Raw genomic sequence first — 14,444 nt, 5'->3', positions numbered from 1 at the left:
TTCTAACAGTATGATGAAGATGTACTGCAGATTTGTGAAAGTATTGCATGATTTTATGGTTAATTAGGTGGTGCTCTGATTGTGGATAGTAATTGTTTGGAATCTTCTGAAGAAGAACAATGTTCAAATCTTCATTATCTGGCATGAGAATCATTTTCTTTCGCAGTGGAACATATTTCTGATTTGTTAGACTGCATCGTCGATAATGCAATGCTTCTGTATTTGTATTTTCTAGTGTTATAGTTGTAAATGTTGCAGCAGTAGATTGCATTGGCTTTACTTTATTATTTCCATTTTGCTCGTGCAAGTAATCAGTGTTTTCTAGAATTTCTCATTTTCTATTTACTTCCAATTGAATGCTCTGAATAGATCTTGATTCTAGAAAGAGATTCACCAGTATAAATAGGTGGAGAAACTTTTTTCTTTTTAACTTTAAAATGGGTGGAGGTAGTCATTAATGCTTGCATTAGAAAAGACGATCTACATCACAGGTGCGGCCCTTCTCTAGACCATGCTAATGCGGGATGCTTTGTGCACAAACCTCCCGTTAAAATCTTGTTTCTATCTAATATATTCTTTTCCCTCAAGGATTGGTAAAGTTAGTGACCATGGGGTAAAAGATGGTTATTCTTTTTTCATTTTTGGGGATAAGTGTTGCTAGTAAAGTTGCAATCTCTTTTAAGGAAGGACTGACGAACTTGTTACTTGTGTTTGGTTAATCATCAATATTGATCTCATCAAGAAGAAAACCTTTAGACTTGTTATCCAGGAACTTGTTTAGAAATACCGTAATGAAAGGAACATAGGAGTTTGTCGCTAGGTATTTGACCAAATAGGATCGTCCAGTTCCTATAGAACCTATCACTATTGGAGGATTTGGAGGGGCATCTAATTCCAACTGCTGTGAATTACAGTAATTGTGTATATTGGCTTAACTTTTGTTGCCTTATTTTAATGGAAGGAAAAGACACCTAGACCAACGTTATGAGTCACTTTTTAACACTAGGATATGGAAATGAAAGTGATAATTAAGGACAATGATGATATAAAGTGTTCATGAAAACAGTAGTAGATTAATAGGTGGAATTGACGTATGCTTAGATGTGGAAACTTGAACAACCAAAAAGTTTGTCTCCTAGTCTTATTCAACAGCTGAAAATTAAAGTAGTAGGTTTGGGTTTTAAAAGAAAAAATCCCAATACAGTTGTAATAAAGAAATCAACACATCTTGCTTTAAGATTGGGCCAATTAGGCAGCAACCTCCTCTCACCTTTTCACACTCCACCTTGCCCTTTCTATATTCCTTCTTATGGGCAGATCACTTGCTTGATGTCACAATTTTTCCTCAATTTCAAGAAAACAATGATTCCCTTTCTTTGGTTAATACTTCTAACACACATCAGGTGGGTAAATACAGCAGATCTAGCAAATATTTCAACTTCACAGGTCCTAAACATATTCATATTAGCCGGACAAAGCAACATGTCCGGCCGAGGTGGTGTCATTAACCATGGCCAAAATGGCCTGGCTAATGAGACATGGGATGGTGTAATTCCACCAGAATGTCAATCTAACCCAAGCATCCTCAGACTCAATGCAGGATTTCAATGGATTGAGGCGCAAGAACCACTTCACCAAGACATAGATTTGGGTAAAGTTTGTGGTGTTGGGCCAGGTATGTCATTTGCCAATTCAGTTCTGAAAAGAGATCCAAGTATTGGAGTGATTGGTTTGGTGCCTTGTGCTATTGGAGGAACAAATATAAGCGAATGGGCTCGTGGCGGTGTTCTGTATAATCATATGATAAGGAGAACAGAAGCTGCTTTGCAAGGAGGTGGAAAACTTCAAGCTTTGTTGTGGTACCAAGGTGAGAGTGATACAGAGACTCTTGAAGATGCCAAATTGTACAGATTTAGACTGAAGAGATTATTCAAGAATGTGCTCCGTGATCTACAGTCACCTACATTGCCTGTGATTCAGGTAAAAAAAATATCTTTACTCATTCAAATTATATTACTCTAGTTGGCAAAAATATATTATTGTGTGTCAAAAGTAGGACAATTATTAGTATTTTGGAATGGAACAGTTTTTTACTTGTAGTATTTTTTTTTAATTATAAAAAGTTGCAACTTTATTAATTATTAATTCTTGAATTGACACGGAAATAAATGATTTGACTCTCGTACTTTCACTATCACTTTTGTTTTTCCAATTTCTGGGATGAAGCTGGTCAGTCTCTATTCATGTACCACATGAAAATTTAAGGTATCCTACAGTGGTTGCTCTCTTTCCTTATCAGCAAGCCACATACACATGACATTCACTTTTACTTGTCTACTATATTAAAAATAAATTTTCTTTTTTACTTGTCCGTTCATTCCTTATGAGGTGTACGAAGTCTATTGTGTATAGGTAAAAGTGAAGGGAGGGAGTAGGTTTTAGGACTTCAAATTCAATTCTGTACAACTCTTTTTAATGTCATTATTGGTGTTAGTTAAGAGTGGTCCACACTTTTATTGAGGCAAATTTGAATACATTTGGCTAATTTTATTTGGTTGGTGTGTGTTTAGGTGGCATTGGCATCATCTATTGGATCTTATATGGAGCAGGTTAGAAAAGCTCAACTAAGTATTAATCTTCCAAATGTAAGAACTGTTGATGCCAAAGGGCTACCTGTGGGGATGGATTATGTCCACATTACCACACTAGCACAAGTCCAGCTTGGTCAAATGCTGGCTGATACCTTCCTTCAGACTCATCAGACTACTCAGGCAGTTCTTCTCCCAGTTCAGACAGAGACAGTGACTAGTAATGCCCCGAGACGTTGCTCAAATTTTGTTTTGGATCTTCTACTTGGTCCGTTTAGGTAATTCAGAGATCGGAGATTTAAACATGGCATCGTGGGATTAAGATGGAACCCCGTCTATTTGGTTCATGGTTGCCTCGATTCATTCAAAAAGTCATCAAACCAGAGATTGGAACTGTACCAAATCAACTAGTAGTTAACTGGAGTACAAAGTTTTCATAGGTAGATGATACTCAAACCTCAGAGAAGGCCAGAAGGCAAAGACAAAGATTTATTTCATGTTTCATAAAGCTCAAGTCTTGATGTATGTATACCTCACCTGCACACATAGTATATAAATGTATTTATTTGTAAAATTGCAAGAAGGCATTATGCTTCTCCGTGGTAGAAGATACTTTATAATCCGTTTATCACTTCAAACAAGAGATGTGATACGATTAGAAGTATCAATATTAAATTATATAATTATCAAAAATAAAATTTATATATTTTAAAACTACATACTATAAGTCAAAATACTTAGCATTTCAAACTATTTAAAAGAACTGAAAAAGTGGCATGAAGTAAGACAAAGAGAATACTTCGTGGTCCTTGTTTGATTGTCATATATACTGAAAATAACTATACTTATCGATTTAAACGATAAACAAAGAACTAATTACTTTTTTACATTTTTATCCAACACATTAATTATTCTAGAATTTAATAGCAAGTAAATAGACAAAGATTTAAAAAATTAATAAAGAATGTACCAATCAAATTACATTCTTGATTTTTTTAAAAAGAATTATGCAAAATCATATCCGGACAACTAAATAGTAACAGAGGGAGTAGATTTAATAAGGTCGTAACTACCACCGTGCTCCCTAACAAGCGCACATGAGTCACGTTATATGCCTACTACATTTAAATCAAAACTATCTTTTCAACGGCAGCAGACAAAATGAAATATCTGCGCTAGTTGTATACTACTCTCTAAGGGAGAATCTTTTTTTTTTTCCTTTACAATCTCAAATGCATCATGTAATTGCCCCTGTCGGTGGCCATGAGTAAACGCCTAAACCGTACTACTTTTTCATCAGATGCGTAAAAACTCGATACAAGGATAGTATGAGAAAAAAAAGTAGTAGTAAAATTTTCTTAATTTACTAAAATGAACTAATAAAATAAAAAATATATTTTTAATAAAGAAGCTAAATAAAATAAAATGAAGGCAATGTATTTATTTCAAAGATTAATTAACATAACCATTTACTCAATAGTTTAAAGTAAAAATAGTATATAAAAATCCCCTTCCTTAACGGCGTTGCAACTCAAATGAGTCATTTATGACTTATTGCGCATGAGCATCCTATACTTTATCCAATTACACCTCTATAAAAGCAAGGGGGTTGAGTGATGGCAACATTCACCAGAGTCACTATTTTCTCAATTTATTTTTACTCGACTACTTTAAATTTTGTATGTCCCTTTAAAATAATAATTAATATAAGTATTTTATTATAATTATCAATGTTAATTGATAGATAGTCTTTTTTAAGTCTTGAAAAACAGTTTAAAGAATATGTAATAATGAGTATTTTGTCCCAATTACCAATATTAATTGATGTATAATCTTTTTGAGTCTTGAAAAATAATTTGAAGTATGTGTAATTAAAAATATGTTTTCTCTTGATATATTAAAAGTGAAAATATATCTTTTTTAATTTTTAATATAAGAGACAAACAAAAGTGAATGTATGCAGAGGGTATAAATTTTGTTTTTTTCCTATAGCGTATTAGTTTATCTGATTCTAGTGTTCCCTTGAGACGTATAGAGACTAGAGAGACCCCGGAGTTACTATTTGCGTGTGCTTATGTTGAGAAGAAGGCCAGCGGCTTTGTGTGCAAGTCTTACTAATCTAAAGAAATTTCCACCTAAACCGACAACCAAAGCTGATCTTTATACAGTTTGGAAAGCACATACAAAAAATATATGTAGTTCTAAGCAGCTGGTGACTTTACACTGCTGCACTTCCTCTCACATCGAGCTCTAATCAAGTTAATTTCCCCACAATTTCTTCACATACTAATTGCAGTGATATACGCTTTGCGAGAAAAAGTAATTATAATTCCTTGCTATATATGAAACAAACAAATATATGCCTACCATCAAAGAATCAGCATGCACGAATTTACAGGTCAAACTTCACTTCAGATAAACACTCTGGAGTAGTACCTTCTTCACCTGAGAAGGGATAAAAAGTTGACAATTAAGAGTTTCTCCATATAGTATTATCCAACCTGGGAAGGGCACTGATAGAAGAAAAAAATTAAACAAGGATGTGATGCTCAACACTCCTGATAAAGCTGCAAAAGCACATACCTTAATAATTACTCTTTTATCAAGTCATATGAAATGTGTGCTGAAAAATGTGGGCGTTGAATCGGTAGCAGTAAATTTACAGAGAAGGGGTTGGGGAGTGGGGAAGAGGTTATTCAATGAAGCATAGGCTGATTGCAGGAAGAAGTTACATTATTATTACTGAAAGGTTTCTGGTATCAGAACAAGATAAAACTTTCTTCTTTCTTCTAACAGGTGAAAAATTGTTTGCTCAAGCTATATCTTTAGATGGACAAATTAATGAATGCACTGGGAACTGATTGATAGTGCGCAGCACATGCATGACAAGAAGAGATATAAAGTTTTATTTCTCAGGTTTCTGCAATTAGAATGATTAATAGTACCTCTTAATCAAATGCATAGGGATCATCAGCATATGGATTCAGAGATCCTTCTGAGAACAAATCACCTATGTTTGCAGGTTTTGGGTGACCTTTTTTAACAACCTGCATTCAAAATTAAGTAATGGATTTTAGAACAAGTTGAGCTTAAGTATGGAGATTTGTCTGTATCGTGTTACTCTTTTAGCTAGTTAAGCTTTCAAGGCACCAATTAAGGAGACCTGATCTTTTCTTAGATTAAGGTACGAAGGACCATGAATGGAAAGTGAAAACACAACAGGGTCAAATAATGGTTCATATGCTGATTAAGTCTCCGGGGGTCTTGATTTTGGTCTCTTTTTTATCGTGCTTTGATGAAACTTTTCATAGTACAGCAATATCAACGCTAAACTTATCTAAACATTGGCATAGACGCATAACGACGGGTGGTAACTTCGATATACTGGAATCGGGTAACAATGGCAAGTGAACAAAAAGGAGGTAATGAATGAGTCATACCCCAATAATCTCTTTGGGAGTCTTCACCTTTGGTGTCCTTCTCTTCTTGTGCTTTGATGGATCCTTTCATAATACAGTAATATAGAAGTTAGACTCATCATTTACATTGGCAGGCCAGCAGTCTAGTGACATACTGGAATCAGGTAATGACAACCAGCAATGCTGTTAATAATTCAATTTTACATACATCAAACATGACAGTACTTTTTGTTTTTTCTTCGTTTCGTGATTATTCTACTATTTGTGGTTTCAACTTCATACTCATGATGAGTCACCTGGAATTTACAAAGTGAGGAACAGTGAGATAGGACATGCCGAAGAATTCAGGTCATATGTTGATATAAATCTCCACTGAAGGAGATGAAATCAGAGTGTAATCCAGATGCTAGATACCAATTATCTAATGCAAAATGAATCCATAAAAGAGCATGCTCCATGATAAGGCATCAGCTAACTCATTCTACAGAACTAAGTGCCTCTTATTCGCAAGCTAATGTTGCAGAAAGCTAATTAAGCTGAACTGTTTGGGTTAGTGATAACTGCAGTTAAACACTAACCTTCCTACTATGTTGGGGCAGACTTCCTGAATTCACCTGCTCAACTTTCCTCAACAAATTTGATACAGGTATTTGATTTCCAACCAGATAATGTGAATCCTACGAAAACATTGAAACATTAGAAAATTGAAAGGAAATCAGAATGATCTGTTGCTTTGCATGTTTACCACATCCTTAGCTTCAGCTCTCACAGGTGGTTTGCCACTATCAGGTTGGTTTCTTTTTGTCACCGAGCAAGAGTAGTTCTGCAAATTTCACAAATTTTCAGCAATGATGGTTGAAGTTAGACTTATTTTCCAAATTGGTTGTCTTTAAAGTGTTTTCACTGGGTATGTTGTTGTTGTATTTAAAGTGTTCAGAATCCCCCTCAAGTAGCAACCAAATTGATCCTTCCACATCTCTTTCAGTTCAGATAAAAAATATAACAAGTGAAAATCTCTAACATACGTTAAGTTTTAGCGTCTTTTTTCATTTGTTCTCATGTGGGAGCCAGTCATATCCAACAAATCTCAGGGAGGCGAACAAAACGTGTAGTTACACTTGGTGATCAGCATGATACAATTAGAAGATACAAGGTTCAACCATATAACACAAATTAATTTCTATAGTAGTTACTTGTAAGCATTACCTAATATGGGTTTACCTTACCTTATAAAAACAAAAAGTGCTACCTAATATGGGAGTATACATGATTTATTTGTACATATAAATTTAAAACTTCAATCAGCAGCTTTATATGTTAGTAAATCAACTGCAATGACTTTGTATAGCTATGTGGTTATATAACTGACAATTATTTTTTTATTAGTTATACCACAATAAGCTTTGATAATTAAATTCAAATCCTCATGAAGTATCTATTGAATCAGAAAGGAACCACTGAACTAAGAAGTGATTGCAGATAGAAACTGGGTAAAAGACGGGCATAAGTCTTATCTAATCAATAAAGAGTCAAACCTTCTTTGAAGTCACTTCTTCCTCTTCTGGATTATCTCCCATTACTTTCCACTGCAACTGCAAAAGAGCCCTCTGTTTTTCCTCCTGAGATGACACATGAATACAATAAGACAAAAACTCAATGTGAACAGAAAATCAATTAGAACATACTTTAGACTTCTGCATATACAACTCCTCCTGCAGTCTTCTGCTGTCATCCTCAAGCTCAAGTCTCAGAGCTCTTAACTGAGCTTCATGTTCGTTCCTCATTGAATTTGTTTTCTGAAATAAATATCACACATCAGCTACTAAGGTAATATACACGCAGAATAATTTTTCCAAGACACAAAAACTAAGTTTAAAAGAATTTACCTCTCTCAATTCATTTTCATACTGAAAGCGGGAACGTTTTAGCTCTTCATTGTGACTGGCAACAAGACTCATTTCCTTCCTGCTGTGCGCTTGCTGAATCTGACATACCTGCAGCAAAATGCTTCAGCTACTGGCTAAATGAAGTCTGTTCTCAACATATTCACAAGCTTCTGTCTTTGAAGCTCAAGAAGTGTTGGTCTTGTCTGAATTACATAGTAAAGCAAAGAGATGGTTTTATGTTTCTTAGGCAGCATTTCTTAGCCTAATGGCCCGTCCAGATATATGGTGGACAAAATAGAACCCATTAGTGTAACAAACGGGATTAGTATAATGATCTTTTACTTTGTTAGATGATTATACTAACAGATTGCAAGTTAATCATATCCATATTCTGTAGATATTTCACATTCGCTAGCATGAGGAAAGGTTATCTAGGAAATTAAATAGAGTTCAATTTTGGGAAAAGCTGCCTTGAAGAAGGTAGCTTCAACAACGTGTGAAAAAATCACATCCGACTTGCCTGCTCACCATCGTGATTCCAGTACAAACAACTCAAAAAATTACTTTTTAGCCTTAAACGTCATTTTAAGCCTTGAAAAACTGTTTTTAAAAAGATCTAAGCAAGATCCCAAAATTCATTTTCCCAGAGAATCATGAGAAATTCAATAGTTCATATAAATGACCACAACTTTTAGATAAAGATCATTGTTCTCAAGAGTTCCCCTACAACCTTAACAAATAAGCGTGAGAATCATGAAAGATTATAGAACTTCAATGTGACTGAAACACTAATATCTGAGAGGAGTCGAACTAGAAAACACAAAGGAAAGACTGAACTGTGTGCAAAGAATGACTTTAAAGAAGGGATAAGTAGAATTATCAGACTGCCAATTTTGGAATTCATAAGAAAATATAGAAGATTTCATGACCCTAAAGAAGTAAATGATAATTGTGCATCCTTTCCAACACATACCAAATTAGCATGTTCTTCCTGTACATGCTTCAAGTTCTGCTTAGATTCTTCTCTGCATTCCGACAGCTTTAACTCACAATTCTTTTCCATCTCCCCAACAATTTTTTCAGCCTGAAGATTAATAAATTAAGTGAAAGGCATACAGTATTTTTCCAGTCAAATGTCCTTTACCATAAGAATTAGTAGCTACCTTCTCCTTCTCTAGATTGACACTTTCCAACTTCTCCAAGTCGTACCTCCTCCGGATGTCACTGATGGCCTGAGCAAGATCTTACGATCGTAACTTGTAGGGTAGGATCAAACAAGTGCAGAGAAAACAACAGAAAAAATATTTTAAGGTTAACCTGATCATTTTTCTGGGATAATTCTTTTAAATGCCTTGAAAGTTCTAGCTGTTTGCTTTCTAACATCTGATCATACTGCTTTTTAGATTCGGTGAGCTTGCTTTCAGCAGCAAGCAAAGATGCCTGAATCTGCAACAAGGTGCAAAATACTAGTCATTTGAACACATTGTATTGGTTATAATAGAACTTGTAGAACTAAAAGTATCCGTAGTAAAAACCTTTTCTCTCTCAGCTTCCAACTGTTTCTCCTTGTCCTGAAGTTCCTGAACAAGCTGATCTTTCTTCTCCAATTTATTGTTAATCTCTGTAACATGCTTCTCCAGTGAATCCACTGTTTCCGTATAATTGTCAATTTCCTTGCGTAAAACATGAATCTCATCTTCCTTTTTCTGCATGTCTGATTGAAGCTTTCCAATATGGTCTTTGTTGTCTGTTTCCATCTCAGAGAGTTTCAATGATAAATTTTGCTGCAACATATGAAAATTGAGCATGTTATGTTAAATCGGACACTGCAACTAGGCATGAATATCTTGTAAGAAGAATCAACCATTTCATTCTCCGATAGTTTTGAACTATCTGATAGAGTGACAATATTCTCCTGCAGCTTGCTAATCAGCAGTTCCATCTCCTTCTTCTTGGAAAGAAGCAGTTCTACTTCAGAATCTAATTTTCTAATTTGATCTTCTGCTAAAAGGGATTCTTGAGCGTGCTGCACCATTGCATGTTCTTGCTCTTTCTGAAGTGCAGAGACCTTATCCTTCAAGTCCTTATTAGCCAACAGTAGAGCATTTTTCTCTGATGTAATGCTTGTATATTGATCATGGAGCTTGCCAAACTTTTGTTGAGCATGCTGAGCAGCAAGTTCCCCCCTCTCTCTCATCATTTCAAAACCAGAGTCAAATAAAGCAGTAAGCTGAATAATCTTCTCCGCAAAGGCAAGACTTTGACTATCCAGATCAGTAACCTTCACCACCATTTCATTCACAAACTCATTAAGGTTCTTTATCTCCTGAAGTGATGTATCTAACTGTTTAGCAAATTCGCTATTTTTAGATACAAGATCACTCTTTTCTTTCTCCGCATTCTTTTTGGCAGTTCTCAAGTCCTCCAGTTTATCTTCTTTTAATTGTGATTCAAGATGTAATTCGTCCAACTTATTCTTCAAGTTCTCCACTGCAAGTCCATTAACTGCTACAGTAGCTTCAAACTCCTTGATCATGGCATCTTATGAAAAATTAAAAGAAAGAAACAAGTAAATAAAGGGAGAAAAGTGATTAGAACTAGAAAGTTACCAAGAGGTAAAATTATAACAAAATTAGAGATGTTTAGGTCTATGTCAGCAGTAGAACATTTGTTAGACAGAATGAAGCATAACAGGAAAACTTCCCCTTTCTTATTAACAAGACTAATGTCCTAAAGAGCTAACACCTTTTTCGGAGAAACTAAGACTCTGAAAAGTTTCTGTTAAAAGAATCTTAAAGCGCACGGTATGAACTCCAATGGATAAAGAAGAATGTCAAATGACAGATGACTTCAACTGAATTGTCAAACAAACGGTTTCCAATTACTGTGAACAGTTTCAGTAGCAGTATAACATAAAAGACAGATGTTGTTGCTGAAGTGTGTGACCATCTCATCTAAAAGCTTAAGCTTTCCGAGAGAGCACACTTTTATTAACTTTATTATCTCTTCAACACGACCCCTCATGTGTGGGCCTGATTATTTTTCATGGGGCTAATCATGTGGAATTTTATAAAAGAATAATGGATGGCGAGACTCGAATCTAAGACCTTTGCGTGCTCTGAAATGGAATCTGGGCCTAACTCAACTAGAAAAGCTAGCTCAAGAGGTGAGGAAGCTCAAGTGTCCATCCCACAAACAATGTGGGACTCAACAGTTATATACTCAAAAAAGACTTGAATCACAAGCCCTTGATTCAAAAAGGAGAAACTATGGGCATTTATATAGCTACAGACAAGTCTACGTAATTAAGAGCAGACAGTCATAGATTGTTCACAAACAAATCGACCATGTAATAAAAGTGAAATAGAACTTGAGCTGCTTAAGTAATTTTTTTTCAGTGAGGTCCATAATGAATCCAACCAAAGGGCACTGGCATTTGATAGACAACAGAACTAAAAAAAAATAAGAAGAGGGGATTAGCTTGCTGATGCAGACAGTAGAGCCATTTTTTACGCAACATCTGCTATTTCTAGAAAGTTAAGGTGCAAGCACAAAAGCTCTTAGATCATAGCTATTTACCTTTCTCCTCAATTACACTAGTACATTTGCTCTGTTCAACCATGAAACAGTTCTTCATTTTCTCCTTCTCAATACCAAGTTCATTCAGCTCCCTTTTACCTTTAGTGACAACCCAAAAACATGTTAGAAACTATAAACATTAGGATCTAAGAAGCATAAATCTCTAGTTACTCAGCAGTAGATATGATTTCTGACTACATAGAATTTCTTAATTGAGGATAAAACATATTGCACAATCAAGCATTTAATAACTTACAATTTCTAACAGTTTCTTCGGAGGATTCCAACCTCAAAGAGAGGGATTTCAAGTCATCTTGCAAGTTATCAACAACAACAGAAGTTGCAGATTGTCTATCTTCAAAAGATGCCTTGTCTTTCTCAGCTGTAGAGTTCAAGTGCACAATCAGAAAAATAATATTAAAAGCTAGAAAGGATTGTTCCATCTGCTCTGCATCTGGAAATTCGTCGAAGGAAAGTTCCGCTTACATACCATCTTGAACCACACCAGCTAGGTGCTGTAAGGTTTTAGTTAGCTGATCACACAAGGTCTTTGTTGAAGAAAATTTAGATTCCAGTCCTTTCCATAGCTTCTCGTCTTCTTTCTGCTTCACTTTCAACTTAGCATTTTCATTGTATGCATTTTTCAACTTTTCTTCTAGCATATGAACTTCTTCAGTCAACTTCTTTAATTTTGAGCTCTGTATTGATGGCGCATAGTTAGAGAACAAGTGAAATTACTAATTATTGAGTTCAAATTTAGACATGAAACCTAATACTTGCATTTATATGAACATATAGAGGACTTTGTGTTCTGTAAAATCCTACACTTGGTAGCTGAATCTATGGCACATGACACACGCACAAAATAGGAAAGACATAGAAAGATACCACAAACACACACACACACACACATAAAAACACAAAACCATGCATTGGTGTTCAATTCGAACAGTTCAACCAATTTACCGCCAATTGCAGATCAGTTTTAGCAGAAGCTTGCTCCTTCACCAATTTCTCTGGTGACGATAGAAAAACATGAGCAATTTATAAGAAAATGTATCCATTTCTTCAAAAAATTAAGAACGCTAATACATCAAAATACTACCTGCTGTAAGCTTCAGATTCGCAAAACTTCCAGTAGAAACCATGTCCGAAGACATGCGCGTAGGTATTGACATCGTTTTCGCAGCTCCTACACCAGATCCTGACAGCGATTTGAAGTGATCAAGGCCTTTCATGCCTGATAACCCTAAAAGCTTACTCATTTTCAAATCAAACGCAAATACTTATCGAATTCCCCTACACACACGAAGTAGGAATCCTACGACGTTAATTTTTGTGGCCTTGTTGATCACAAAGCAAGGATGTTAACCCTAGAAATCGAAAAATCGAAGCTATTAGCTCTGTGAACTTAGCTTTCAGTGTTCGTGTTGAGAATTAGACTGTATCGGAGAAGAAAATTCAGGAAAAATGAATCTCGAAGCGATCGTCTTCTGCAATTCTCTCTCAGTTGAACGTCGAGACTGGGAGAATGAACATTCGAAATGTAATGGCGCGAAGGAAATGCGGTATTTATAAGTCGGTGGGCCGGGGAGATATTTTCATGTTTAATATTTTTATTTCATTTTTGTTGTTTGTTGCTGCACAATATAGAAGAAAAATAAAAAGAGGTGGGAGGATTACAAATCGGTTCTTGGACCTTGATTACTTAACACATGTAGTCCGGTGTTTGGATCTGTATTAAATCTTGATTAATTCAGATTTCATTTCATGTATTTCAGTTGATTAATTATATAAAATTTCATTATATTAGTGATATTCCATTCCCTATTTTATAATTTTATTTCTATTTTCTTCTGATAATAAAGTGAGTTTTGAAAAATATTTATACATACCGAAGAAATAAAATAACAAACAAAAAATAAAGGCTTTATCATAGTGAAATTCATGTTTTGTGCAACGGATATTCTTGACATTATCCATATGAGGAAAATATTACTAATAAAATTACAAATATTCGGATTCATTAGCATTAATACAATCGACGGAGTGAATATCATTTAATTCAAATAAATATTCGGATTCATTAGCATACGTTCATCAAATACAGTAAAACTATACTAAATTGATACTCGATAATTAATAATCTCTCTAAAATAATATTTTTCTCCGGTTCTGATTTGAGCCAATGGAAAAAATCACGTATTTTGATAAGATAATAAGATAATTTATTTTCAAAAGACCTCTATAAAAATATATGGTCTCATTAATATTATAAATTAATAATTCTTTACAAGTACAAATATATCTAAGACCATTTAGTGAAATATGATTTCATTGTGTTTTGTTTTTTGTTAAAATTTAAATCTAGTTGAAGTTTATCTCTAACTTTTCTTCTTGCATCCAAGAGTTTCGGTATTGTCTTGTCGAACTGCACCATAAAATTGTGAAGGATTTTAGATACAATATGTGCTTCCTTACGCGTAATTGGTTCCAAAGGTATTATATCATTTTCAAAAAAATAGATTACAATGAATCATACACATACATTGTACTTTATGTATAATGAATTTATTTTTATGTGAATTCAATAAATATAATACATAAATTAGTAAAATATAATAATTTTAACGTAATCAAAATTAACCTTCATTGAATCTCAAAACACTTTTTAAATTAAAAAATATTAATTTATCAATTAAATAATACCTCTATAAAATAATAATATTTCATAGTTCCATTTATATTCGTTTAGCGTACTTAGGAAAAGAAATGCAATATCAATATGTAATTTAAACAAGTAAACTTGATGATATCTTCATAATTTACTTGAAATATAATACCCCCACACATACGATTCCCTAGAACACATTATTGCACTATTCAATTATGCCTCCGATATTAGTTATATTTATTTTTTGCATCATATGTTAGTGTTACTTTTTCTTTCGTCTCAAAATATTTGGTATTTT

The 14,444-nt window shown here is 34.3% G+C and overlaps 2 protein-coding genes across 2 annotated transcripts; one reads left to right on the top strand and one right to left on the bottom strand.

Moving 5' to 3' along the window:
- The first annotated feature begins 1,069 nt into the window (after nt 1-1,069).
- On the top strand, nt 1,070-3,155 carry LOC125814144 (probable carbohydrate esterase At4g34215). Its single transcript, XM_049493601.1, has 2 exons — nt 1,070-1,980; nt 2,571-3,155. The coding sequence occupies exons 1-2, from the start codon at nt 1,102-1,104 to the stop codon at nt 2,868-2,870; spliced, it is 1,179 nt and encodes a 392-aa protein (XP_049349558.1). The 5' UTR covers nt 1,070-1,101; the 3' UTR covers nt 2,871-3,155.
- A 1,754-nt stretch (nt 3,156-4,909) lies between these two features.
- Nucleotides 4,910-12,950, bottom strand: LOC125814160 (synaptonemal complex protein 1-like). The gene is given in 20 exon segments (XM_049493617.1): nt 4,910-5,033; nt 5,534-5,635; nt 6,029-6,091; nt 6,216-6,242; nt 6,244-6,303; nt 6,586-6,684; nt 6,753-6,830; nt 7,543-7,626; nt 7,693-7,803; nt 7,894-8,001; nt 8,867-8,977; nt 9,057-9,125; nt 9,211-9,339; nt 9,429-9,677; nt 9,758-10,434; nt 11,473-11,571; nt 11,729-11,854; nt 11,963-12,170; nt 12,439-12,488; nt 12,578-12,950. Coding segments are annotated over 19 exon segments (2,607 nt in total). The 5' UTR covers nt 12,738-12,950; the 3' UTR covers nt 4,910-5,033; nt 5,534-5,536.
- Nucleotides 12,951-14,444: the final 1,494 nt, after the last annotated feature.

This window comes from Solanum verrucosum, unplaced genomic scaffold (assembly GCF_900185275.1).
Source record: "Solanum verrucosum unplaced genomic scaffold, falcon-dt-bn FXZP01000230.1, whole genome shotgun sequence".
Classification (NCBI taxonomy): Eukaryota; Viridiplantae; Streptophyta; class Magnoliopsida; order Solanales; family Solanaceae; genus Solanum; species Solanum verrucosum.
Note: the sequence above shows the minus strand (reverse complement) of the source record. Positions and strands in the feature narration are given on the sequence as shown.